The sequence below is a fragment of the Melanerpes formicivorus genome, unplaced genomic scaffold (assembly GCF_026170545.1).
Source record: "Melanerpes formicivorus ecotype bairdi unplaced genomic scaffold, bMelFor1.0.p_v2 SCAF_16, whole genome shotgun sequence".
Classification (NCBI taxonomy): Eukaryota; Metazoa; Chordata; class Aves; order Piciformes; family Picidae; genus Melanerpes; species Melanerpes formicivorus.
Window position 1 is genome coordinate 13,048,686 of NW_027142368.1, and position 27,282 is coordinate 13,075,967.

Sequence of the window (27,282 nt, forward strand, 5' to 3'; positions counted from 1 at the left end):
GACTCAGTGCAAGTGACCATTTAGACAGGAGTTCATTTCTTAAGAGGCACTTTAATATACAATCATTATAAAACCCCACAAACCCAACATTCCCAGAGTTTTCCAAGTTGTCTTCTATGCTTGCTGAGACCACAAAAACCTGTCACACCTTTCCAACATGGTCTGAATCAGTGCTCTGCAATTAAAACAAAGAAGGGGGGGGGAAAAAAAGGGGTCAAAGAGTGGACAAAAAGCAGCTGACAGAGAGAACAACTGAGGGTGGTTGCTTCCTAAAGACAAGTTTGTGCAGAATGTGACTGCGTTTCAGAGTTAACATTGTGACATCCCAATACAGACCTTGTCTGGAATCACAGAAGGGTCCAGGCCAGAAGGGACCTCCAAAGCCCATCCAGTCCAACCCCCCTGCAGTCAGCAGGGACATAGTTTCATAGTTTCATAGTTTCATAGTTTCATTCAGGGTTGGAAGGGACCACAAGGATCATCTAGTTCCAACCCCCCTGCCATTGGCAGGGACACCCCACACTAGATCAGCCTGGCCAGAGCCTCATCCAGCCTGCTCTTAAACACCCCCAGGGACGGGGCCTCGACCACCTCCCTGGACAACCCATTCCAGGGTTTCACCACTCTCATGGTGAAGAACCTCCTCCTCACATCTAGCCTGAATCTCCCCACCTCCAGCTTCATTCCATTCCCCCTAGTCCTATCACTACCTGAGATCCTGAGAAGTCCTTCCCCAGCCTTCCTGTAGGCCCCCTTCAGATACTGGAAGGCGACAATTAGGTCTCCTCGGAGCCTTCTCTTCTGCAGACTGAACAGCCCCAACTCCCTCAGTCTGTCCTCATAGGAGAGGTGCTCCAGCCCTCTGCTCATCCTTGTGGCCCTTCTCTGGACACCTTCCAGCACCTCCACATCCCAGGGCCTTGTTGAGCCTTACCTTTAATGCCACCTCCACCACCTCCCTGCAACCTGTTCCAGTGTTCCACCACCCTCATAGTGAAGAACTTCTTCCTGCTATCCAATCTAAACCTGCCCTTCTCTAGTTTGAAGCCATTGCCCCCCACCCTGTCACCACAGGCCTTTAAACAGTCTCTCCCCCTCCTTCCTACAGCAGTAGTGGAAGGCTGCTAACAGGTCTCCCCAGAGCCCACTCTTCTCCAGGCTGAAGGGACAGGGGAGATCAGAGTCTGTGCAGGACTCATCTCTTTCAAGTATATCTTTCGTGTCTGATCTCCTGTTTCCTCCTTTTCCAGTTTTGACTGCCCATAGTGCATAAGCCATAGCTCTTAAATAACAAAAGCTGTCAGCTGAGCTTGCAAGGAGAGGTAAAAGCATCAAGTGGTTCATCTGCTGTCAAATGCAAAGCAAGCTTAAAAACACCAAGGAGGTCCAAAAGGAGCAGCGTGGCTCTGCGGCTGACGCTGCATCTTACCTCTGCCTTTTCTCAGCTATTCTCAGTATCTCACAGACACCAGCAAACCTCTCAGACAGCTCCAGTGCCAAGCCACACTCCTGCAAGAGAGGCAAGGCACGGTTTGGGCCGATGGCCTTGGCCAGCAGCAGGGCTACGTTCTCCACAGTGATGCAGTCCGGGCAGGCCGGGCTGCCGTTGCTGACAGCGGTCCCGTTCCGAGGGCCATGGTGGTGGCAAGCTGTGCTGTGATTCTGTGCCAGATGCAGAAGCAGCTTCCACTCTTCTGTGGTCTCTGGGAGGGAACCTAGATGTAAAAGGAGTTTGTTACACTCTGAAGAGCATGGACTATTTTAAGCCTATTGTTTTAAAGCTCTTCTGGTTAGAGAGCGAGAGAGCTACCAGCAAGCAGATCGTGCACAGAAGAGCACTGCCCCAGGGTCAAGATTCAGTGGTGGATTATGCACAAAGTTCCACAGCAGCTCAGTATCACAGAATGAACCAGGTTGGAAAAGACCTCCAAGATCATCAAGCTCAACCTATTACCTAACACCATCCAATCAACTAAGCCATGGCACCAAGTGCCCTCAGCCAGTCTGGTTTTAAACACTTGCAGTGATGGTGACTCCACCACCTCCCTAGGCAGCACATCCCAATGGCCAAGCTCTTTCTATGACATTTTTTTTTCCCTAACATCCAGCCTAAACCTCCCCTGGTGTATGTAAGCCTTTGGATTAAGTCCAGAGGCAAAGAATTGTTCCTGTCCATCTTAGGGCTACTGGGAATTATCTTCTGTGTTCTGCCATGGGATACAACACTCTGCTCATCCTACCTGTGGATGTGTGCTGGCAGGGAGCAGTGCTGTGCAAGGAGGATAGCTACTGCTCTATCTAGCACACCAAATTTACCTTCATCTCCCCCCTGAGGAAATGTTCAGGCATGTAGAGTTCTTCAAGCCATTTCTGGCACAACTGGTTTCACACAGAGCACAAATGTGAAGACACAGAAGTGTTAACACCCACTGATGTGCTTCAAATGTGCTGCACTACAGAGTGCTACCCAGAAGTTCAACTCAGCTCTGGACAAAGCAGGACATAATCAAGGCAGCTCCTACATTACAGAAGGATGTTCACACAGATTAAGACTCACTAACCATCTTCTCCATTCAACAGGCTCAAATCATCCAAGTGAGCAATATGAGTAAAGGCTTCGATTCTTCTATCCAGCTCCAGGCAGAGAAAAAGGTATCCAGGCCAAAATCTTGAACAAGAGAGCAAAGGTGTCCAGGGATCACACACTCAGTCTAAACTGAAAGGCAGCAGTTATTAAAGGCTCATTTCAGCAGCAGTGAAGACAGAGGCCACTGAGTTTTCTCCATGCCAGAAGTCACTACAGAGTGGGGACACAGGCAATGCCCCTTAACCAAAAGAGGTGTTTGGCACACTAAATTGGACACTCAATGTTCACGGAATCATAGAATGGCTTAGGACCAAAGGGACCTTAGAGATAATCTACTCCAACCTCCCCACCACAGGCTGGGATGGCTCTCAACTAGATTCAACTGCTCAAGGCCTCATCCAACCTGGCCTTGAACACCCCCAGGGAGGAGGCACCCACAAGCTCTCCAGGGAGCCTACTCCAGAGTCTCACCACCCTCATACTGAAGTGCTTCTTCCTAAGATCCAGGCTAAACCTGCTCTCCCTCAGCTTAAAACCATTTCCTCTCGTGCTGTCTCTAAACACCTTTATGGGAAGTCCCCCTCCAGCCCTCCTTCCAATACCTCCTTCAGGTATTGGAAGGCAACTCTAAGGTCCCCCCCCCAGTCTTCTCTTCTCCAGGCTGAAGAACCCCAGCTCCCCCAGCCTACCCTCAGAGCAGAAGTGCTCCAGCCCTTGGATTATCTTTGTGGCCCTCCTCTGGACTTGCTCCAACAGCTCTGTGTCCTTCTCATGATGGGGACACCAGAGCTGGATGCAGTAGGCAAGGTGAGGTCTCACAACAGCTGAGTAAAGTATCAGAATCACCTCTCTTGCCCTGCTGGCCACTTGATGTAGCCCAGGATATGATTTCCCCAAACAGGAAGTGTTTTAAAACAAAACCTGTCCAAGTAAGGAGCATTCAGGTTGTTTTCATTTGCACCTTTTGGGGTTCTGAATAGCAGCCAGCCACCTATCAAGAACTACCAAGTTCTCCTCTTACCCATGGGATTTGCAGATGTCAGCCATCTTCTCCTTTGTAACAAAGTCAGCTGGGAGTTTAATCAGCAGCAGGATGAGCTGGCTGTAGCCCCAGGTAAACAAATGTGATCGTGGCCTGGAAGAGGAGAGATTCAGTTTTGAGCTGCTCAATGGCTTTCTCCAGAGCATGAGGAGCAAAATGAATGAAAGAGTGAGCAACCCCAGCAGAGCAGTCACAAAGTGTCACACACACAAAGTCCTTCAATCCTTTGCTTGCTTCTGCTGAATTCTTCAACATGCAAAAATGCTCTAAGGGCTCAGTGACATCCAAAGTGTCAGCCAAAGGCTAAGCCAAAAGCCTGCAGAGCCATTAAAGCTTTTTGTTGGCACTCAGGCCCTTGGAGGAAAACTCTGCTTTACCTGGGATTCCCTTCTGCATCCACAGTATTGGCTCTTTGGGGGGCATCATGAGAAACTGCCAAGCACAGCCACTCCAGTCGGACAGATTCAGGCTGGAGAAGAGATCTGAGAAGAGATGACCTAGAAAACAGAAGAGAGGTGGAAAAAACAGCAGCCACCTACCAGCTTTAGACATACCAGACATGGAACTGGAAAGATTATGGGGGGGGAAGGAAGGATGTAAAACTAAATCTGGAAAAGCCTAGAATGATCTCTGCCTCTAGAAACTGAGAGGAGCACTGCAAAGCAGGAAGTTTGCAGGCTGAGCTCCCTCAGGGGGGTTGTCTTGCTTTAAAAGCTAACCTAAGTATACAGGCTGGGGAAAAGGAACTGGAATCTAATGCTGAAGAACCACCAAGCAGAGAGATACAGGGGGTTGCTCAGCCTGGAGAAGAGGAGGCTCAGGGGAGACCTTATTGCTGTCTACAGCTACTTGAAGGGAGGTTGTAGCCAGGTGGGGGTTGGTCTCTTCTCCCAGGCAAGAGGACACAGTCTCAAGCTGTGCCAGGGGAGGTTCAGGCTGGATGTTAGGAAGAAGTTCCCAGAAAGAGAGATTGGCCATGGGAATGTGCTGCCCAGGGAGGTGGTGGAGGCACCATCCCTGGAGGTGTTGAGGAAGAGACTGGATGGGGTGCTTGGTGCCATGGTTTAGTTGATGGATAGTGTTGGGTGACAGGTTGGACTCGATGATCTCAAAGGTCTCTTCCAACCTGGCTAATTCTCTTCTGTAGCTTACTGAGCAGCAGTACAAAGCGCCCCCAAAAGCCCAAGCCAGAAACTGCAGCTACACGAAGCCAGCAGGCAGGTGTGAAAGATTCTGTATTCCTCTTACCTTTTATCCTCTGGCTTGGATTTCACCAGACTGTCCAAGTAGGCTAAAAAGTGAGCTGGATCATTCCTGCAAAGCTGTTTGATGTCAGAAGGCAAAAGAGAGGGGTGGAACTTGATCAAGGGCCGAAGAGCTGTCTCCCCAAATTTTTCATAAAGCCTGGAGAGAGAAGATAAACTGTGTAGTGAGAGGGCTAGGGGGAATGGAACAAAAGTGGAAGGGAGTGGATTCAGATTGGATGTTAGGAAGAAGTTCTTCCCCATGTGGGTGGTGAGACACTAGCACAGGTTGCCCAGGGAGGTGGTGGAAGCCTCAGCCCTGGAGGTGTTTGCAGCCAGGCTGGAGGTGGCTGCGAGCAACTTGCTGTAGTGTGAGGTGTCCCTGGCCATGGCAGGGGGGGTTGGAACTGGCTGAGCCTTGAGGTCCCTTCCAACCCTGACAATTCTATGATTCAGTACCAAAGAGCAAAATGATCTCTGTTCCAAGCTCTCTTGCAAGTTCAGGATACTACTGAAAGGTGACCTCTTCCAAAGCATCCCAAGAAAGTTCATGAAATGTTAAGTGACCCAATTGCTGCTAGCAAGTTAGCAACAAAGAGGAGAGGAAAAGGACTTGGCTACAAACCTTTGGGCATGTACCAGTAACAGTGGGCTATCATCCCAAGGCCCCAGGTCATGCAGCAGCTTCAGGATTTTCAGCATATCTCCATTTTCCATTGCTAAAGCCACTGGGCTGTGAGAAGTCAGCTCTGAAATGAATCAGTGCCCAAGTGAGTCAGACAGGGGCAATGCTTATTCCCTTTTCTTAGACCTGTTGTTAAGCCTAAGGAGAAAAAATTATCACTACTTTCTTGAAACTCTCCAGCTAAGAGCAATGACAAGGGAACAGATCCCACTTGTTCATTTCATAGGAAGCAACACCACTGACCTGCACTTCCAACAGTTCTGAACTGATACAACTTAGGCATGGAGTAGTATTCCTGCTATATTAACTTCTGAGGAGGCAGTTCCTCTCTCAGGGAGAAAACCAAAGAGATAGCCACTGGTTGGCTGGATATAAGGCAGATCTGCAGCAGTTTCCACAGATTACAATTGGCTTCTGCCAAGAAAAGCTTCAGCCTGAATGTTGCCTTCCCAGGATGCAGAATTCAACACCAGCCTCAATCCTGTGGGTACCAACCCCCAGGCCCAAGTGCAGCCCCACCACTGCAGACACTTCTAAGGCTCTCAGAATGCAAACAGTGAACAGATTCCCCTAACCCCATACACCAACCCTCAAAGGAAGATTCTGTTGTCTGACTGCTCCACTGGTGCCAAACCAGGGGTGAGACTAATTCACTCAAAAGAAATGCATAAAGCAGAAGCTGAATAGGGAGAACAGATGAGGCTCTGTTTCCCAGTGTCATCAGGAAGCTTTGGTTCAGGCTAAAGAGGCATCCAAAAGGCTAGAAGGGTTTTCTGTGGGAAAAGGGAGTCTGAAGTGATCACAAGCCACTCATCTGCATGGAACCACCTACTCTATTCAGTCTTGCTCCCCATGAGCCACATTTCTCTACAAGCCACATCTTCCATTTCCAGCAGAATACTGAAGCCTCTGCTTCTCTGGATGTTCTACTCCAAGATGCTTGTTTTTCTTTGAAGCACCTATGTTTGTCTTAAATAGATGTGCTCTGCAATAGCTACAGTGTGCCACCAACAAGCTCCAGATAGAAGCTCAGAACTGCAACGTGGAGGGAAGGGAGGAAGAGTCTCTGCAGGGAGCCAGCAGGCTTTTCTAAGTTAGCCTTTGGGGGAAAGGTAGCCAGCCCACCCACCCCAAAATGGAATGAGAACTCCCCCACAGCAACCCTTCTCCCTCTCCCACACTACATCTGCAGACACAAATGGGAGCCTCAAGCTGTTTTCTCTTCTGTCTTGCTTCCAGTTCGTTGGCAATGAAAGCTTCCCCGAGTTACCTTTCAATCCTGCGACGTACGTTTCCCACACCTCAGGGCTGGCTGTGTACAGGGTTATGATGCACTGCTTCAGCCTTTTTAAATCCAAAAGAAAGAAGTAGCTTTGCATAAACCTACAAGCCAAGGTCGACCAAGCAGCTAGTGGCAGACATCCATCAGAGCTCTGCCCAGCAAACACTCGCAGCTCGAAACACAGCGTGGCCAACTCGGTCAGATCCTTCTGCATGTCTGGTGCAACGACACAGGGGGCAGACACCTGAAAGCACTGCTCCAAAGGGCCCTTCAAGCCAGCACTCTCTTCACACATGGTGTTGCTTACACAGGCTCCATCAGTATTTTCTTTGTCAGTGCAGTGTTCCAAGGTACTACTCTGTTCTTTGTCTCCTGGTTCTCCATCAGCTAGATCCAGCTGATCCAGGACTGCCCTCTGGTCTTCAGCACAAGCAGCCTTGATTGTCTTAACAGAGGAAGCAGAATGCTCTTTGCTGCCAAAGCTTTCTTCTAGACAGACAAGCCATTCCTGTAAAACCCTTCTCAGACACTCTGGTTCCAGCAAGACCAGGGGATCCTGGAGCTTGGCTCTGCAGCATAAACACAAGAAGTTTCACAAGCTGCTTGACAGCTCTGAGATGCCACAAGTGAAGCATTTGATGTTTTCAGTAACTCCAAGTGCACTCCTGATCTTAACCCAGGGCTGGCTGAGACCTGGGGCTGTTTAGTCTGAAGACTGAGAGGGGACTTAATAAATGTTTATGAACAACTGAGAGCTGGGTGTCAGGAAGGAAAGGGAAGCCTCTGCTCTTTGCACCCTGTGATAGTACAAGGAGCAATGGATGTAAACTACAGCACAGGAAGCTCCACTGCACATGAGGAAGAACTGTACTGTAAGGGTCACAGAGCACTGGAACAGGCTGCCCAGAGAGGTTGTGGAATCTCCTTCTCTGGAGACTCTCAAGCCCTGTCTGGATGTGTTCCTGTGCACCCTGCACTAGATGCTATGCTCCTGCTCTGGCAGGGGGCATTGGACCTGGAGACCTCCAGAGGTCCCTTCCAACCCTTAACCTCCTGTGAGTGCACCAAACAGAACTTAGGCTACTTACACTATCAACACTTGATGTTAGCACTCTGAGGTCCCCAAGGCTTCTTTCAAAATGGAGTTTCATTTGTTAGGTGGTTTGGGGGTTGTTTGCTTTTGCTGGTTTTAGGGGGGGGTTATTTGGTTTGCCTTTGTTTGCTTGATTTTGAAAAACACCTTTGTATTTAGGACAGGAGGAGAACACTGGAGTACCCAAATAAGCTTTTAGTGGGTGGGACTTGGTTTCCAACAGGGGAAACAATTAACCAGCCTGGATCCTTCCAGAGCATGTTAACAGAAGTTTAAAGCATGACCCTTACACACATGTAAAGAATCCTTTTCCTACCCAGCCAAATATGCCTGCACACCAAAAAGGTTCCCCACTTACACAGCCTCTGCTGTTGCAGCCTTGAGATCTCTCAGAGGGTCCTCCTCTGCAAGCTGGCAGCTCTGTGGTTCTAGACTAGGGAAAAAACAAACCCAAACAGTCATTTCAGTCTTACCTTTTTAATCATTCAAGTGAGGATTTCCTCAAATTTGAGGGAACCAACATGAATTCCTCTCTGAAAAACAACACAAAGCTTTCATTTCATTCATAAAGGAGGAAGGAAAAGCTCCAGAGAAATTATGGGTGAATGGGGGGAACAGTTTTCTGGCCTGGGCTTTTGGCTCACTTGCTTCTGCTTGCTGCTGCTGTTTCTGCAAGCAGGGTAAGGCAGTTATGCATTTTGGACCATGTTTTGATCTGATTCTTCTCAGTAAACTCCATTCTCAGCTCCCTCCCTCCCTCCCCCCCTCAATCCCAGGTTCCTGTCCCTCTCTCCCCCCCTCAATCCCAGGTTCCTGTCCCTCTCTCCCCCCCTCAATCCCAGGTTCCTGTCCCTCTCTCCCCCCCTCAATCCCAGGTTCCTGTCTGTCACTTTCCCCTCACTTCTGTTGGGAAAGCAGAGAGGCCAACCCCGCTGGTTGGCTTTGAGCCAGTTTGCTTGGATTCAAACCATTACAATCCAGTAAGTGCCACTGCTAGGCAAACAGGATTCTCTACTCACACTCTCTCTTCCTGGGGAGATGCTGCCAGATGAACAGCCAGCTCCTGCAGCTGCTCCTCAGCCTTTGCTTCTTGCCTCCCTCTGCTATCAGGGCTGATATGAAGCGTGCTGATCTTCTCAATCTTCTCGGTGGTTTTGCGTACGAAGCTGGAAACGCTGGCAGTGGGAAGTTCAGACATTTGAAACAGGGAGTTCCAACCCAAACAACTTGAGCATTGCTCTTCCCATCCAAACCATGACTGCAGAAAATAACTTTACAGCCTGGAGAACTCTTGAGAGCAGGATGAGAACAGCAGTGACCCTGGACTCAGCACTGGTTAGGCCACACTTTGAGTACTGTGTCCAGAACAGGGCCCCTCAATTTAAGAAGGACACTGAGACACTTGAACATGTCCAGAGAAGGGCAACAAGGCTGGGGAGGGGTCTGGAGCACAAGCCCTATGAGTAAAGGCTGAGGGAGCTGGGGGTGTTTAGCCTGGAGAAGGGGAGGCTCAGGGGAGACCTTCTTGTGTACAACTCCCTGAAGGGAGGTTGTAGCCAGGTGGGGGTTGGTCTCTTCTTCCAGGCAAGCAGCACCAGAACAAGAGGACACAGTCTCAAGCTGCACCAGGGGAAGTTTAGGCTGGAGGTGAAGAGGAAGTTCTTCACAGAGAGAGTAATGGCCACTGGAATGTGCTGCCCAGGGAGGTGGTGGAGTCACCATCCCTGGAGGTGTTCAAAAAAGGCTTGGATGTGGCACTTGCAGCCATGGTTTAGTAGTCATGAGGTGTTAGGTAACAGGCTGGACCTGATGATCTCTGAGGTCTTTTCCAACCTTACTGACTCTATGATTTTAATGTCTGTCCCCAGGCAACACAGGAAAGCTGCCCTTACTCATCCAAGTAAAAGCAAAACCCCAAAACAATACTCAGTGAGTTTGCTCTGAATCCAAGCCACAACCACGGTCCAAAGGGTAACAGTGAACATTCTTAGCTGTTTAAAAACTGAGGCTGAAATCTTGGCTCCACTGAAGTTAGCAGCAGCTCTCTGCACCTTCCTCAGAGTCAAGAGGGAAGCTTTCCATGGCCTAGCAAACCCAGCTGCATCTGCAGCACTTCAGTTCAGCTGCGTTTCAGGTTGGGTTGGTGGCTTGTTTTTTTTGGGAGAAGAGAGTATGACCTAAACCAGACAATGCTACAAACACAGAGGACAGAAGAAGGGGAAGAGAGATGTAATGGATGAGTGAAGCTGCTGCAATGCTTTACCTTTCTTTGACAGCTTGAAGAGAGACGAGAGGAGATGGGGAACGAAATGACAAAGGAATGCTGAATGGGAGGAATGTCTCATTCCGGTCAGCCTCAACCGTCACAGATGCATGAGAAACGTTGTCTAACAAATGGAAGTGAAAGAAAGAGTCATGAAACAGTGGCCTGGCAAAAACAATAATGGGACAATGAAACCACCTGCAAGTCACTAAGGCATTAATGGATAACCTGCATGGGATATTTTCCTACTTAACACTCAAGGACGTGGGGATCCAGAGCGCTCCTTGCTTTCCAGGGCTGTTTCACTGCTGACTTTGACCCTAGTAAGCCTGCTTTGCTCAGTCTTTTGGCTCTTGGCTGCCCAAGGCTTCATCCAATCTGGCCTTAAAACACCTCCAGGGAGGGGGCATCCACAATCACTCTGAGCAAGTTTTCATGGACAAGGCAAATGAGGTTCAACAGCTGAATGACAACTACCTTTAAAAAGCAGACTCCCAGTCCATTAAGGGACAAAACCTTGATCTAATTCACAGAGTTATCTAAACACCTGGGAAAATGAATCCTTGTGGCATACACCAGTTCACAGTGCAGGAACACAGAGACATGCAAGTCATGGTTAAGCTATAAATCACCTTTAGTCTATTTGAATGGACTTAATAACTGAGCCCATAGCTCCCTGGCTTTTGATAACAATCAAAGGAAACAGAGCCTCCCCATTTCCCCCCCCACTGCCAACACAGCCTCCCCACTTCCCCCTCACTGCCAACACAGCCTCCCCACTTCCCCCCTCACTGCCAACACAGCCTCCCCACTTCCCCCTCACTGCCAACACAGCCTCCCCACTTCCCCCCTCACTCTTATACCCTTACCAGCATCTAGAATGTGTTTTGATGACTCATTTTCCTGGCACAAACACCCACTGTATCTTTAAGTGATGAAAGCAAGGAAAAAAAGAGCCTTTTTAAAGTAAAGATGAGACTGCACTTTGCAACAGCCAGCACTGTTGAGAGGAGAAGATGCTGCTGCAGAAATTGTACCAGCAGAACCCACAGCCTTTCTAGACAGTGCCTGAAGGCCACAAGTGATTTATGGTTGCTTGGAAGTAAGGCTCCTTTTATTTGTTATGTAGATCAGAAGCCTCAAAGCTTACAACATCCTACATAAGGGTGAGCAGGGAAACACTGAGTCCATTTCTCCTAAATGCCAGACTGTGCACATGTGCTTCAAGAAGCATCTGGAACTTCTCTACTCTGAAGCAGTCAGCAGCAAGTTTGCTGTCTTTTGCTGAGCAGATGGAGCTTTTCTACCTCCTTAGGTCCTTGAACTACATCTCTTCATTTTAGAGCTCTAATGATACACTTCCCAAGTTTACTCACTTTTAAAAGGGTAGTAAAGAGGCACTTGCAAACATCCTCAAGAGCTGGGTGTAGGTAGAGGGACATGCAAATACAACTGCTACAACAAGCAGGTAGCTCAGCCAGCAGGAGAACACTACTGATAACCAGAGCTGTTAAAGCCAACTTCTGTGCTCTTACTCCTCACTGTCATTTCCCCCAACAAAGCATCCAAAGTCTCTCCAACCTCAACTCCTACCCTCTGCATAAGCAGCTCACTGGGAAGTCTCTCTACCATACCTGGAACTAAAGCTTCTGCATCCCTCTCCCAGTCCCAACCAGAGCAGAGAACTTGACCCATTATTGTCTCACTCTAGCTTTTGTCCAGAGACAGATATTTGCTAAGAAAACAAACAAACAAAAGCTCCCTGGCTGATCTAGATGTTAGTCATTAACAACTCTATCATCCCTGTGCTAATAGATGCTCCCTGTACAAACAAAACCCTGTGAGGAAGTTAAGAACACATTGTAAGCCTACTGTTTTCCCTGACAAACTATAAAGCCAGAGCCAAGGTTAAGAAATCCTCTCCTGGAACAAATATTACTGGACAAAACCAAATCTCACTTGAAGCTCACAGTCAGCTGAGAGAATCATGGCATTAAGGCTGAACTGCACATGAAGGGCAGGAAAACAACCTGAGTGAAGTTCTACCTTGGCAAAAGCCCTCTGGGCCTCTTGTTCTGTCTGAGTTTTGTGTGCTTTTAAGCTTGGGTTTCTGTGGAGCCATCATTCACCCCAATGTTTCAAGGAGGAGTTGGACTGGAAGGTGGAGTGACTGTTTCCATTGATCATATTAGAGGATTCCACCCTGGGTAGCCACCAGAGGATTCCACCCTGGACAGCCACCAGAGGATTCCACCCTGGACAGCCAGCTAGTGACCAATCAGAGCACAGAGCCTCCCCCCAGTCACATTCCTGTAGAACAAACTAAAACTGTACTCAAATCACAAATCTTCATTAAGAAACCTTACCAAGTTCTACTTGTTCATCTTCCTGGTGTGCAGGAAATTCTTTAAGCCTCTCATCCTCTGAGAATGTTTGACTGTGGAGAGAACATGAATCTTCATCTGACTGACTGCCTCTCCGACTGATAACACGATATATTCCGGAGTCCAAGACACTGAAGCTTTCCTGTCAGACAAGGGAGAGGATTTAGATGCTGTGCAAGTTGTCCTTCTCCTTGTTAAACTCCCTGCAGTGAACCCAACCAACCAGTCATACAAATCTTAATTCACAGTCTGGGAAAGCCCTGTGGGACTGCAGAGTGTGGACATACCCAGAGCGGAACACAGAGGGCAGTGAGCTGCAGCCCAGGGACTTGAGAGATGTGAATGCTGCAATTGCTTTCAGGAAAGCAGCCTGTGGCACAACTGGTGTGCCTAGCACAAGACAGAAACCATCTCTGCTTTAGTCCTGCACCTGAGAGTGTCACTTCACCCCTCTGTACCTTCATACCTGTGGCCTGGTTAACCACATCCTGCTAGCACGATCACAGACCCTGCAGAACTGTTGAGTTCCAAGGCACATTCTTTTGTTCATGGTCAGTTTCCATATCTGCTAAAGCAAACCTGTCTGCCACACTGAGGTGGAACTTCCATTTAGAAGCAAAGTTTAAACACCAAAAAGTAAACAATGTTGAAGTGAAAGCAGCAACTGAAGTGGGCTACAGGAGAGCTGGACAGGGACTTTTTATAAGGGCCTGCAGTGACAGAACAAAGGGCAATGGTTTTAAAGTAGAGCAAGGGTAGATTTAGATTGGACATTAGGAAAAGGTTCTTTACACTGAGGGTGGTGAGACACTGGAAGAGGTTGCCCAGAGAAGCTGTGGACACCTCATCCCTGAGGGTGTTTAAGGCCAGGCTGGATGAGGCTTTGAGCAAGCTGGTCTAGTGGGAGGCATCCCTGCCCATGGCAGGGGGGTTGGAACTAGATATTATTTAAGGTCCCTTCCAACCCCAGCTAGCAGGTCGAGGGAGGTGATCCTCCCCCTCTACTCAGCCCTGCTGAGACCGCACCTGGAGTACTGCCTCCAGTTCTGGAGCCCCTATTACAAGAGGGATGTGGAGGTGATGGAACATGTCCAGAGCAGGGCCGCAAGGATGATCAGAGGGCTGGAGCACCTCTCCTGTGAGGACAGACTGAAGGAGTTGGGGCTGTTCAGTCTGGAGAAGAGAAGGCTCCCAGGTGACCTCATTGTGGCCTTCCAGTATCTGAAGGGGGCTACAGAAAGGCTGGGGAAGGACTTCTCAAGATCTCAGGTAGTGATAGGACTAGGGGGAATGGGATGAAGCTGGAGGTGGGGAGATTCAGGCTGGATGTGAGGAGGAAGTTCTTCCCCATGAGAGTGGTGAAACCCTGGAATGGGTTGTCCAGGGAGGTGGTCGAGGCCCCGTCCCTGGGAGTGTTTAAGCCCAGGCTGGATGAGGCTCTGGCCAGGCTGATCTAGTGTGGGGTGTCCCTGCCCATGGCAGGGGGGTTGGAACTAGATGATCCTTATGGTCCCTTCCAACCCTGAATGAAACTATGAACTGCCATTAAAGGAACTATGAAATATTTCCCCTTCCTTGAAAAGCTGCTGGGAAGCCAAGGGAACACCAAGCAGCTGTGTGTGTAAGAGAACATTAGAAATAGACTTCATTTTTTTTTTCCCTTTAGAGCTTTCTGCTTAAGCATCCTGGAGTGAGAGGATTGCACAGATTTTCTTTTCCACAGGGCTGGGATAGTCCTGAGCATTCAGATGTTCAGTTTGCACCCCATAAAACCAGAGTCACAATCGAGATGACCTTTACTGAGTCACATTGAGCCACTAAACTCAGCTGCAGAGAAAGCCTTCTCTGTATCCATCTTGGCTCTCATTTCAGTCACCAGCCACAAAGCAATACAGGAGGAAAAAGTAGAGGCACAAGAGCTTAAAGAATGCATGTAATGGGTCTCTAACCCCACCTCATTTTAGAAAGTAGCATTATCAGCCATAGTGGGCATGGCAAAAATGAAGGCCTCATTTTCAAGGTGGGCAATGAGGCTACTTTAAGGCATAAAAATCTGGAAGGAAACCTGGAAGCACCACCACTACACCTACATGAGATGAAATACTGCTCCTTCTACTGCTGCATGCAGAGTCTAGAGGTTCCAGCTTTGAGATGAGCTCTTCCAGCTGCATAATGAGATCTTGTTGGGTTGAGGCATCCAGCTGAGACTTCAAATGCTCCAGCTTGTCTAGAGGCAAATTTTTCCTTGCCTAAAAGCACACAGTGCAACAGAAGCAGCATTGTTATTTCCAATGCACGTGAAAAGCAAGAGGTACCACACCTGCAGGCCAGTTTTCATCCTCAAAGCATAGTGGTCAGAGCTTTGAAAAAAATACATGAACATGAACCTCAGAAACCTGTTCTGGCAGCTTGGGCTGGGTGCTTCCTGCTGCTGCCCCACAGGCTGCACCTCTGGTGCCCTGGGTGTCCAGCCCAGTGGGTGGACACAGGAAGCTAGGCATAATGTCCTGCTCCAAATAAATCTATCTTTCTTCCTTTGCTGCTCCTGGGGGAGATGCTCCCTATCTGGTAATGGAAGGGGAGTTATCTCAAGGCCTCTTGGGCCTGGCTAGGCCTAATGCCAGGAGGAGAAGGGGGAAGGGCAATCTCAGATCTGGCCAGCTGAGATTAGCCTAACAGTGGAGGTGGGGGGGAAGAAAGAGCCCTGGGGGTTTTGGGTGTACCCTCAGGTAGGGAGAAGGGAAATGTTGGGAGGCTTTCTGGGTGTGCTGTAAGGGACTCTGTATGCTTTGGAATCCTTTCTGCCACTATGCTGGCAGCTCCTGTAAAACACTTGACTGCTTTTCCATTTAATCTTTCCATCACCTCTGCAATCCATTTGTGTGAGTCTCATTTTTTCTTTCTGCTCCAGTGGGAGGCAAGAGAAGATCTGCCTTCAAACTGGGGCACCTATGGAACTTGATGGAAGAGGGGGAGCACCCAGGGAGGTGGCTGGGGCCCCATCCCTGGAGATATTCAAAGTGAGGCTCAACTGGGGTCTGGGCAACCTGATCTAGTTGAGGATGCTCCTACTGACTGCAGGGGGACTGGGCTAGGTGACCTTCAGAGGTCCAACTCAGACCATTCTATGATTCTAAAGCAATGTGCAGTTGCATTGCCTGATTATAAAGAGGGATTTACTTACTCTGCAGGAAATAACTGAATTTTGGAAGAGACAAGAGACCCTGGCAGCAAGGGTCCAGCACCCTCTTCTCATCAGACGCTCTACGCAGCGGTCTACCAGCAGAAGGGAGAGGTGCACAACTTTTCCATTTGTGTGCAGACAGAACAGCTCATTTTTGTGAACTGCAATATCCTGAATATCTGCAAAACCAGATGCACAGAAACATCTGAAGGACTGCATTTGTTAGCCAGCATTCCTTTCTGTCCCTGAAAGAAAGTGAAAGCATACTTCCCATCCGACTGCAAAAGCCTAAGACATCGTAGCAGAAGTGGCACGAGGAAAACAAGGTCTAACAAGTCCCAAGCTAGCATCCAGCAACTATAAAGCACAGTTAAAAGCATCAAAACTTTCCAGAGTTGCATTTCTAGGAAGTACACTACAGTTACCAAAAAGCTTCCTGGGCCACTGAATGGAGCTGTGATAAAGATGAGAAGTACATCGCTGTGAGCTTTGAAAGAGAAGGGAAACATCTGCTAAGAGGAAAACTCTTTGACCTCCCAGCAGTTTTCAAATGAAACAGTTAATGCTGTATGCAAACACTCTGTGACAAAGGCAGTGGAAATTATACCACAAGGCAGGGAGAGAAGAGGGGGGGAAAAGGGACTGGGAATGGGACTATGCCTATCAACACACAACACAGTGTGAGGGTTCACCCTTCTGCTTAGGTAACACAGGAAGGACAGGCTTGGAGTGGGTCCAAAGCAGGGCCACAAAGATGACTGGGGGGCTGGAGCACCTCTGCTACAAGGACAGGCTGAGGGAGCTGGGGTTGCTCAGTCTGGAAAAGCGAAGGCTCCAGGGAGACCTAATGGTGACCTCCCAGTATCTGAAGGGGGCCTACGTGGAGGCTGGAGAGGGACTGTTTACAAAGGCCTGTAGTGATAGGGCTAAGGGCAATGGTTTTAAGTTAGAGTAGATTTAAGATTGGATGTGAGGAACAAGTTTTGCACCATGAGTGTGGTGGAACACTGGAACAGGTTGCCCCAGGAGGTAGTTGAGGCCCCACTCTGGGGAGATATTCAAGGTCAGGCTAGACAAGGCTCTGAGCAACCTGATCTAGCAGAGGATGTCCTTGCTCCCTGCAGGGGGAGCTGGACTAGATGACCTTTGGAGGTCCCTTCCAACTCAAACCATTCTATGATTAACATCCAAGGATAAACCTGACAGAGGATAAGGAAAGTATTTTCTAATGCTACCCTGCAATCCAGCTGCAGAAACTGAGCTTGAAAAGGCTCCACATTAGGCCAGGGCTTCAGAAGCAACAAACCCAACAGGCAATGTTACAAAGCAAAGATTCTTTACCTTTTACTTCACTCCAGAGTAAGACTTGAACACTTTGGGGAAGGAAAACATAAATTCCTTTTTCTGTCCAGGTCATCACACAGTGCTCACTGCAAGTAAAGCAGAGGTTAAGAGCAAAACAATTCTTTGTAGTAGTCACTGTAAAACATGCAGGGATGGCTTGAGTACAGCAAGTGAGGAGTGAGACAGCTGCCAAGGGTGGAATTAGGAGAATTTTTATGCAAAAGAATTAAGTTGGTAATGTACATCAGAAAAATACATAACTTCTGTATTTTTCAAGTCTACTTTATCACCAAGATGCTATGCTGACAGGGGCATCAGGAGTGGTGGGGCCAGCAGGAGCAGGGAAGTCATTGTGCCCCTGTACTCAGCACTGGTTAGGCCACACCTTGAGTACTGTGTCCAGTTCTAGGCCCCTCCATTTAAGAAGGGCATTGAGACTCTTGAAGGTGTCCAGAGAAGGGCAATGAGGCTGGGGAGAGGCCTTGAGCACAGCCCTGTGAGGAGAGGCTGAGGGAGCTGGGGTCGCTTAGCCTGGAGAAGAGGAGGCTCAGGGGAGACCTTCTTGCTCTCTACAACTACTTGAAGGGTGGTTGTAGCCAGGAGGGGGTTGGTCTCTTCTCCCAGGCAACCAGCACCAGAACAAGAGGACACAGTCTCAAGCTGTGCCAGGGGAAGTTTAGGCTGGAGGTACTCACGTCAAACACAGCAGCTTGGGGAAAGACAAAGACTGGGGGGAAGAGCTGGAGGTAGTGTAATGAGGATCCAGTCTGTGAAGTAAAATGATGACCTGTTACAAGCACAACCACAACAGTAGCACTTCCTCAATATTCTTAATTCTGCAAATACAAAGGCTGGCTTAAATAAACACAGCCTCCTGGCAGCAGCACTCACTGTGGCAGCCACAGAGACAATCAAGGCTTTGGCATAGTATCATAGTATCAGTCAGGGTTGGAAGGGACCACAAGGATCATCCAGTTCCAACCCCCCTGCCAGGGGCAGGGACACCCCACACTAGATCAGGCTGGCCAGAGCCTCATCCAGCCTGGGCTTAAACACCTCCAGGGACAGGGCCTCAGCCACCTCCCTGGAGAACCCATTCCAGGGTTTCACCACTCTCATGGGGAAGAACCTCCTCCTCACATCCAGCCTAAATATCCCCACCTCCAGCTTCATTCTATTCCCCCTAGTCCTATCACTCCCTGAGAGCCTGAGAAGTCCTTCCCCAGCCTTCCTGCAGCCCCCTTCAGATCCTGGAAGGCCACAATTAGGTCACCTCAGAGCCTTCTCTTCTCCAGACTGGCATCTTTGATAACTGTCGGCTTCTGCTATTAGGATGACAACTAGGATGAACACCTGGCTGTACAAGGAACTTAATTCATCTCCTCAGCATGAATGCAGTTCTTTTTAGCCAGCCTAGAAGCCCCAAAAGCAAGTTTATCACTCATGCTTCTACCTGAGAGTAACAACAGGGAGAGGTGGTGCTGAGAGCAGCTGCTTGAACTGATGTGTGCTTTGCACTTCCCCATCAAAGTTCACCTCCCACATCCTTGAGCCAGGTCGAGCACAATATATCAGTGGCTGCTGATTCCCACTGTTTTTTCCAACAGGGAAGAAACAGGCTCCAAATTCTCCATCTCTCTCTTTGTTACCAATTTTCCAGAACTTCTCTCTAGTAGGGAAAAAAAAAAGACAACAACAGAAGAACAAATTAAACCCCCCCCCCAACAAACCACAGCATACTTCTGAAGGCAGCATTAATAATGGCTCTGGTGTTCTGTTTTCCCTTGAAAAAGGAAAATATTAGGTGCTAGTTATGGTGCTTTAAAAAGAAAACCCCAACAATCTGTACTGACTGTTCTGAAGCCTGTATAAAGTTTATGAAGGGCAGAGTAGAAATGTTTGTCAGATGTAAATCAGTGCTCAGACCGTGAAGGTTTGGGTTTTTCCCCCCTCTCCTGCAGAACCAGTTGGTCAACCTGGTGATGGGAAGATGATGCAAATGCTCCCACAAGCCATTTCCCATGGCATCAAAGGGAAGATGGTGATCCTGAATAGTCAGCATGGACTTATGAAGGGAAATGCTGTTAGTAGGCCCCACAAGAGAATGATCTGACAGCAAAGAGCAGCAGACATTTATCTTGACTTCAGCAAGGCTTTTGACACTGCTCCTGCTCAAATCTTCACAAACTAAGTATGGGATGGATAGATAAACACTGAAAAATGCAAAGCTCTGAACTGGAGTAGGAATAACTCCAGGCACCAGGACAGCCAACTGACTGGAAAGCCCAGAAAGGGCCTGGGAGTGCTGGTGAACAACAAGCTGACCATGAGCCAGCCTGTGCCCTTTTGGCAAAGGCAATCAACAGCCTCCTGGGCTACATTGTGAAGTGCTGCAAGCAACTCAAATGAGATGATCTTTTCTCCCTTCTCAGCACTGGTGAGACATCTGGAGTACTGGGTGGTCCAGTCCTGAGCTCCTGAGCATGAGAGACAGGGAGGTACTACAGCAAGTCCAGAAACAGGCCACAGGGACAACTAAGGGATTGCAGCACTTGTCCTGTAAGAAGCAGCTCAGGGAGGAACTCATCTGATCCCACATGTAAATACCTGATCAGAGTAAAGAAAAGAGTCAGACTACTGGCAATGACAGTGGTGCCCAGGGAAAGGACAAGAGGCAGTGGGCACAAGTGGAAATACAGGAAATCCTACTTCAGTGTTAAGAAAAAGTTTTGCTGTTGTGGGGGTGGTGAAGCATCACCAAAGGCTGCCCAGAGAGCTTGTATCACAGTATCACAGTGTATTAGAAGTTGGAAGGGACCTCAAGAGATCATCAGGTCTAACCCCCCATGCCAAAGCAGGATCACTTAGGGTAGTCCACACAGGAATGCATCCAGGTGGGTTTTGAAAGTCTCCAGAGGAGGAGACTCCACAACCTCCCTGGGCAGCCTGCTCCAGGGCTCCATCACTCTCACTATAAAGAAGTTTTCTCCTCATGCTGAGGTGAAATTTTCTATGTTCAAGCTTGAACCTGTTGTTTCTTGTCTTATTACTGTGCACCACCAAAAAGAGCTTGGCCCCCTCCACTTGACACCCACCCCTCAGATATTCATACACATTGATGAGATCCTCTCCATCCTTGAGTCTCCATCCTTGGAGCAGCTCAAAGCCTAAACGGACACCGCCCTGAACAATCCGCTGCGACTCTGCTTTGAGGAGGAAAGTTAGACTAGATGGTCTCCAGAGATCACTTCAGAAACTGTGTGAGTCTGCAAAGCCCAATATTTGACAAGTACACCAGAACTTGCCTCTCAGTGTCACACAGGTAGGTGCGTGTAAGTGAAGATATGAGCAGCCTTCCGTCCAAATAATCAAGCTGAACAACCCGAGAATCCACAGTGGTTATAATCTGAACAGGAAACATCACAAAAGTAGCAGCAGCCTACAGGCAGGGGGGAAAAGGGAGAAAGAAAGAAAACATAACTCAGTTCAGTAAGGTCTACTTCATTAAGCTAAAACTGCAAAATGCAGGAAAGATTTATGTAATGGTACGAGTTCCCAGTTTAAGACAGAGCAGTTCCTTTCTTCTCCCCTTTAAGCACTGAAGCCTTGCTCTGTAAAGGCAGAAAAGTCTAAATCTTTCCATTCCCAAAATCATAGTATCATAGGATCAGTCAGGGTTGGAAGGGACCACAAGGATCAGCTAGTTCCAACCCCCCACCATGGGCAGGGACACCCCACACTAGATCAGCCTGCCCAGAGCCTCATCCAGGCTTAAACACCTCCAGGGATGGGGCCTCAACCACCTCCCTGGACAACCCATTCCTGAAGGCTTAAGACAACAACAACAAGAAGACATTGTCCCTGTAGCATTCTGCCATTTCTTTCTGAAGAGTGTGCTTGCTGTAACATGAAGAGGGGCTTCAGTCTTGCTTCTGTAAGCTTTGTGCTTTTAATCAATTCTCTCAGCCCTTCCCACAGATACTTTCAGGCAGTGAACAGTTTGATAAGAACACACTTGAGAGATTACTTGATTAAACACAAACCAACACTTAAATCGGATTCAGGTGCTTTACATAACCTTACCTTCTCTATGACCCTGCAGCAAGCTACCCAAATGCTATTTATTATACAAGTGCCTCAGTTGGCATGAGGGGCAGAACAAAGTCACAGGCTTCTTACCCATCAGAAGCTACAAGGAACTGCACTCAACTTTTCTAGCAGACAGTCACCATTTTTGACAGCTCAAACCTGTCTTCTTTGTCAGGAATGTGCCAAAGTGCACTACATGAGAGATTCATGGCATGAGCAGACACATTCCATGGGCTTGCCCTTCTCACCTCTTCCCTCTCTTTCCACAACTGGTTTTTTATTGCTTTACATGTAGTTGCTTGCCTCTTTTAAATCCATTTTCTCTTAAAACCATTCATGAGGGCTAGAAAGGACCTGGAAGTCTACCTACCATTTATTTCAACCCATCCACAGCTGTAAGAATGAGAGTATCCAGACAGAGCTAAGCAAAATCAGAGCTGGGGCTGCCCTTTCTCAGGCTCTGCTCACTTGCTCCCTGTGATAGGACAAGGAGCAATGGGTGTAAGCTGCAGCACAGGAGGTTCCACCTCAACACAAGGGGGAACTTCTTTACTGTAAGGGTCACAGAGCACTGGAACAGGCTCCTCAAGAGAGGCTGTGGAGTCTCCTTCTATGGAGACTTTCAAGGCCTGTCTGGACGTGCTCCTCTGTGACCTGAGCTAGATTGTATGGTCTGGCAGGGGGGTTGGACTCTATGATCTCCTTGGGTCCCTTCCAATCCCTGAGATCCTATGATCCTGTGTGACTAAAACACACAGCTGAACCTGTAGCTGGAGCCTAAGGAACCCAATAAGCTCAGAAACACCAAGACCATAGACTTGGACAGTTGTAAGTTTCAAGAGGGTGAAGCTCAGCCAGGTTTTAATTCTGTACATTTGAAAGCAGATTTGTGTTGCATTACTAAAACAGCTAGAAGAGGAGGTGGGGGACATTCACAGGTAAGGATTTCTGTTGTCACTTCAAGAGCCTAGCACTTCATCCCAACAGTCAAAGCCACCAAAGCTTCACCAGCTGACAAGTCTTCTTCTGCTCTGCTTCACTAAAATGGAGAAAAAGATTCCACCCTGTGACCCTCTTCGTCTCAAACACGGTGTGTGACATTTTACCTTGCCTTGTTTGGATGTGTTAATCTTGATGGCTGACACTTTTCCCACATGATCTCCTACAAAAACACGCAGGGCAGCTGTGTCCCAACAGAGAGCTGTGACTTTCCTGCCCTTGTGCTCAGAGGAAACATAAATGCGCTCCGGCTTCCCGCGACGCTCCTGATTCAGCTCCCAGACTACTACAAGACCTGAGCTGCAACGGTTCAAAAAGAAAATACAGCATGAAGAGAAGGCTCCTGATGTTTTATCCATGACAAAAGAGTCCAAAGAAACAGAGAAACCCTAAGCAAAGCAGTACATCTCAGAGCTGGCTGTGTGCTTTCAAGTCAGGATGTGGGGGGAAAAAAATAAGCATGTAAACGGATTTTAAGCAATCTAAGTGACAGTACCAACCAATCTCACTCTGCCAGCTCAATGAAGGAATTGCTTCTGATGCTGAAAGGCCTCAGAGAGACATTTATCATGCTATCTTCACATGCATTAGCTCTCCCATAGATGTTCTGTTATGGAAATACTCATTCTGGAACAATTATTCCAGCAGGGGGGGGAAAAGTTAAGCACACTCTGTGTACAGAGAATGACTCTGCAGGGGCCTCTACCAGTTAATTCCCTGCGCTCCTCCCAGTGCTCAGCAGATGTTGAGGTCTGAATCTTAGAAGCTACTTTAACAATACTTAGCCAGCATTCAGATCTGCAAGTACATTGCTCACCTGGTGGCAACAGCAACATAGTCTTCATCGTGCAAGCAACAGGCAACCCGGGAAATGGCACCTTCCTGAAAGCAAGCATGGGAGTAAGGGCAGGGAAAAGCCTCTCTTGCACTGCCTTTCATAGTGTCATAGTATCAGTCAGGGTTGGAAGGGACCACAAGGATCATCTAGTTCCTACCCCCCTGCCATGGGCAGGGACACCCCACACTAGATCAGCCTGGCCACAGCCTCATCCAGCCTGGGCTTAAACACCTCCAGGGACAGGGCCCCAACCACCTCCCTGGACAACCCATTCCAGGGCTTCACCACTCTCATGGGGAAGAACTTCCTCCTCACATCCAGCCTGAATCTCCACACCTCCAGCTTCATTCCATTCCCCCTAGTCCTATCACTACCTGAGATCCTGAAAAGTCCTTCCCCAGCCATCCTGTAGCCCCCTTCAGATAGTGGAAGGCCACAATGAGGTCACCTGGGAGCCTTCTCTTCTGCAGACTGAACAGCCCCAACTCCTTCAGTCTGTCCTCATAGGAGAGGTGCTCCAGCCCTCTGATCATCCTTTATCACTACATAACTCCTACCTTTAAGACATAAACCAGATTGATGTCAACAGCTGCCGCCACCTTGCTGTGATGTGGGTTTGGGCATTTTTTTTGTTGTTTGCAAACATTGTACTCTAAAAAGATGCAGCTGATAGCATCAAGGAAAAACACACCATTGAAGTTCATTTTCTGATTTGAAAAACACAGCAGCCAGTCCCTTCTCCTCACCCCTATGGAAGCTCTTTTGCCAGGGCTAAGTCAGATCTTCCCAACCTTAAAGGAAACAGCTGCATTCATGTTACAGGGGGAACAGCAGTGGCCCCCAGGAAACAGCAATTCCTCTCTCACAACTTGCTTCAGCAAGAGCAAGCCAGCCTATCTTTTCTTTGCTTATCCAAACAGTTCATAGTTTGGACATCCAAACATTGGTAGCTACCTACATGCAGGCTGCTCTGCTTTCATATGCAATGTTTTCATCTCATTCTTAAGTATTCAGGTGAGTTTGCTGCTGCTGTTAAAAGAGAGAATTTGAAAACCAAAGGTCTGACCCTCTCCAGCAATTTCTTTCCCCTCTCATGAAATCTGTTACATCACACTCTTGGGGATGCACTGCAGCACCACAACCTTTTTTAAGCTGAGCACTCCAAACCTTCACCTCATTTGGACAACTCAGCAAACTGAAAATGCCTCTTGACCCTTAATGAAAATGAACTTGAAACAATGTCCCTTTTGCCCTGGAAACTTCTCTATAGAGTATTTCACCCTTACCTTATGGGTGAGAAAGAGTCTCTGCTTCCAGCCATCTTTCTGTATAAGGTTCAGTCCTCCTCCTGAGCTGCCCAGAGCCAGCCATCGCTTTGACACGTCTATACAAGTGCACTGAAGGAATAAAAGTCATAATTAGATGGCATTAGATGACTGCTAGCAACTACCAACAACAGCATCTTTTTCTTAAAGGCTTCACTGTTCATCATCTCTCTGTGCCACTCCTGAAACACTGGCAGCTGTCAGTGTCTGGAGCAAACAGGACAGCACAGCAACCATGTCAGGCTGCTTTATTTACCCCACAGCTGCATTAAGAAAACACACATGCAGTGTGACAGGATCCTTTGTCTTCAAGACCTCTTCTTCCCAGAGTGTTTGTCCCCATCAGCCAGCATGCACGCTCCCAAACCCAACAAGGTGAGTCCTGTGGTTTAATCAGCTAACAAACCATATAAGGTCACTCTTTGAACTAAACCAAACCCCAACACCACCACAAACTCACCTTCAGACGACTAGAATCCAGCCTGAGGGCAGAAAGCAGCGGATCCAAACACTCAAACTCTGCCAACACATGGTTGTAAGAGTCTGGAACTATTGGCACAGAGGCCATTGATGTGGCCAAGCAGCACTACTCACTCATGGGTGCATCACAGATTCAGCTTTCAGTTGTACCTGCCAAAAAACGAACAAGTTCTTGACTAGCTCACTTCTTAGTATTACAACTCTTCTTCCACATTTAAAACCAAATGTCTGCTTGTTCAGGCAACATCAGGTTTGCTTGCCAATAAAAGGCCCCAGATCTGCAAGATTAGACCCTGCTTCATTTATAAGAAGTCTTTGTTGAGGTTCACTTCAGAAAACTTCATCTATCAGCCACCTAACCATGGAAATATGTAAGTTGTAGCTGTATTTACAGCCACCTGTGAAACAAGTTCTCCCCAACTAGGGCAAAAGCCTTGCTCTGTGGTAAAATGCACACACTGCCACTACAATACACCCCACCTGGAGTACTCTGTCCAGTTCTGGAGCCCCTATTACAAGAGGGATGTGGAGGTGCTGGAAGGTGTCCAGAGAAGGGCCACAAGGATGAGCAGAGGGCTGGAGCACCTCTCCTGTGAGGACAGACTGAAGGAGTTGGGGCTGTTCAGTCTGCAGAAGAGAAGGCTCTGAGGTGACCTCATTGTGGCCTTCCAGTATCTGAAGGGGGCCTACAGGAAGGCTGGGAAAGGACTTCTCAGGATCTCAGGTAGTGATAGGACTAGGGGGAATGGAATGAAGCTGGAGGTGGGGAGATTCAGGCTAGATGTGAGGAGGAGGTTCTTCCCCATGAGAGTGGTGAAGCCCTGGAATGGGTTGTCCAGGGAGGTGGTCGAGGCCCCGTCCCTGGAGGTGTTTAAGAGCAGGCTGGATGAGGCTCTGGCCAGGCTGATCTAGTGTGGGGTGTCCCTGCCCATGGCAGGGGGGTTGGAACTAGCTGATCCTTGTGGTCCCTTCCAACCCTGAATGATCCTATGATACTATGAATCTCATTTTCTCAAGGAAAGCATTCAACCTTGGATTTTATACCTACATCATGTTCTCCCCCCCCCCCCAACCTAAATTTAAGGCTTATTTTCCTCAGTTGCTACCAGATACAGAGCTATCTGCACTCGTGCATCTTTAAAGGCAAACATACACACACAAGCTGCCCTTTCTATAGTGCCTCCTTCGCAGCACCCAGGGCAGATAACGTGGCATGAAAGCCCAGGCACAGGCTCGTGGTGTTTATTCCTGAGCAAGAAGTGCTTTAAAGGAATCTCTTGCGGAGAGCTGCACGTTACAAAACCCTCACACCGCAGACTCAAGCCCTGCTGTTCCTAACGAACGTTTGGCATGCGATCACGTAAATCCAGCAAACCCTCCCCAAAACACTGTCATGTGAAACCTCACATTTCCGTACCAGCCACTGACTGCTTACTCTTCACCCGGGAGCAGGAAAAAGGAAGGCCGACTTTCAGCCAAAGAAACTGAAAACTGTCTCTTCGATATTCTCCAAAAGTCTTTAAAATCCGAAATGAGGAGCTACGAGGACATCCCTACCCCAGCGACGGAGTCTAGACCATCTCTGACGGCTTTAAAAGCATCGTTTAAGTTCTGCCTTAGAGTGTGTGGCCCAGAACGCCACCCCAGTGCCCGGTTTACACGTCCTATCGCAAAGGAGGTCGCAGATAACCCGAGATTTTAATAATTTCTCGGAAAACAGCAACCGGCTGGCGTCTGCCCCCGCGCGGAGCACTCGCTGCCCGCCTGCCAGCTCCCGCCGGAGAGAGCACCACCACCCCTCACCTGCTCCTGCGAGACCGGCGGAGTGAAGGCAGGTACCGCTAGAGCCCGGGAGAATCCCCACGCCCCGCAGCAGGAGCGGTCCGGCCCGGGCGGGCAGGGATGCCGCTGATCCCGCCACGCCCGACGGACCGAGCCCCGAGGATTCCCGAAAGCCCGGGCGGGGCACCGAATGGCGGCACCGAGGAACGGATGCCAGGGAACCTTACCGGGGAGAAGCGGCGCACGCAGCAGCAGCGCTGCGAAAGCGGCGGCAGCAAAAGCTACCGCTGGACAGGCCCCCTGCCAGGAACTGGGACGCAGGAAGTCACGGGAACGGCGGCAACAGCGACTCTCTGGAACTCAGACGGCCTCTCCTCCCTCAGACACACACCGTCAGCAGGTCGGTCTCCCCCAGGAACGAGAACGGAGAAGAACCAAGCCCTACTGCGGAGCCGCAAAACCGTGCTGCCACGAAGCTCCGCCTCCGCTGCCCGCGGGCCCCGCCCGCTCCCTTACGCCAACAGCCGTGGCCCCGCCCCAAACCTCGCGGCACGTGATCCGCCGAGAGGCGGGGGCGCTCGTGCTGCGTCATGCCGGGCGCGCCCGCGCGACAGGAAGCTGCGTCACGTGCGCCCGCCTGCCCCGGCCACGTGACGCTGAC

General features: G+C 49.0%; 1 protein-coding gene across 2 annotated transcripts; it reads right to left on the reverse strand.

Annotated features, from left to right (window-relative positions):
- Positions 1-35: 35 nt before the first annotated feature.
- Positions 36-27,098, reverse strand: HPS5 (HPS5 biogenesis of lysosomal organelles complex 2 subunit 2). Of its 2 annotated transcripts, XM_068148275.1 has the most exons (23): positions 26,849-27,098; positions 24,820-24,989; positions 24,321-24,431; positions 23,014-23,078; positions 22,304-22,496; positions 20,414-20,547; positions 18,562-18,777; positions 17,804-17,875; positions 17,106-17,194; positions 15,765-15,943; positions 14,671-14,829; positions 12,563-12,722; positions 10,197-10,320; positions 8,953-9,108; positions 8,292-8,366; positions 6,829-7,409; positions 5,499-5,622; positions 4,878-5,033; positions 4,007-4,126; positions 3,609-3,722; positions 2,562-2,668; positions 1,430-1,715; positions 36-175 (listed from the first exon to the last, which is right to left on the reverse strand). In XM_068148275.1, the coding sequence occupies exons 2-23, from the start codon at positions 24,925-24,927 to the stop codon at positions 115-117; spliced, it is 3,390 nt and encodes a 1,129-aa protein (XP_068004376.1). In that variant the 5' UTR covers positions 24,928-24,989; positions 26,849-27,098; the 3' UTR covers positions 36-114. The 2 variants fall into 2 exon arrangements, with proteins under 2 accessions (XP_068004376.1, XP_068004377.1); XM_068148276.1 differs by lacking the exons at positions 23,014-23,078; positions 24,321-24,431; positions 24,820-24,989; positions 26,849-27,098 and having other exon boundaries at positions 22,309-22,439.
- Between the last annotated feature and the right edge of the window lie 184 nt (positions 27,099-27,282).

Bases quoted from the DNA above. Each gene is read 5' to 3' on its own strand.
- HPS5 (XM_068148275.1), bottom strand. From the start codon at position 24,927: ATGGCCTCTGTGCCAATAGTTCCAGACTCTTACAACCATGTGTTGGCA. The intron at 2,669-3,608 runs GTAAGAGGAGAA...CTCTTGTTCAAG, and splicing joins GACATCTGCAAATCCCATGG to ATTTTGGCCTGGATACCTTT. The intron at 176-1,429 runs GTAAGATGCAGC...TTTTAATTGCAG, and splicing joins ATAGCTGAGAAAAGGCAGAG to AGCACTGATTCAGACCATGT.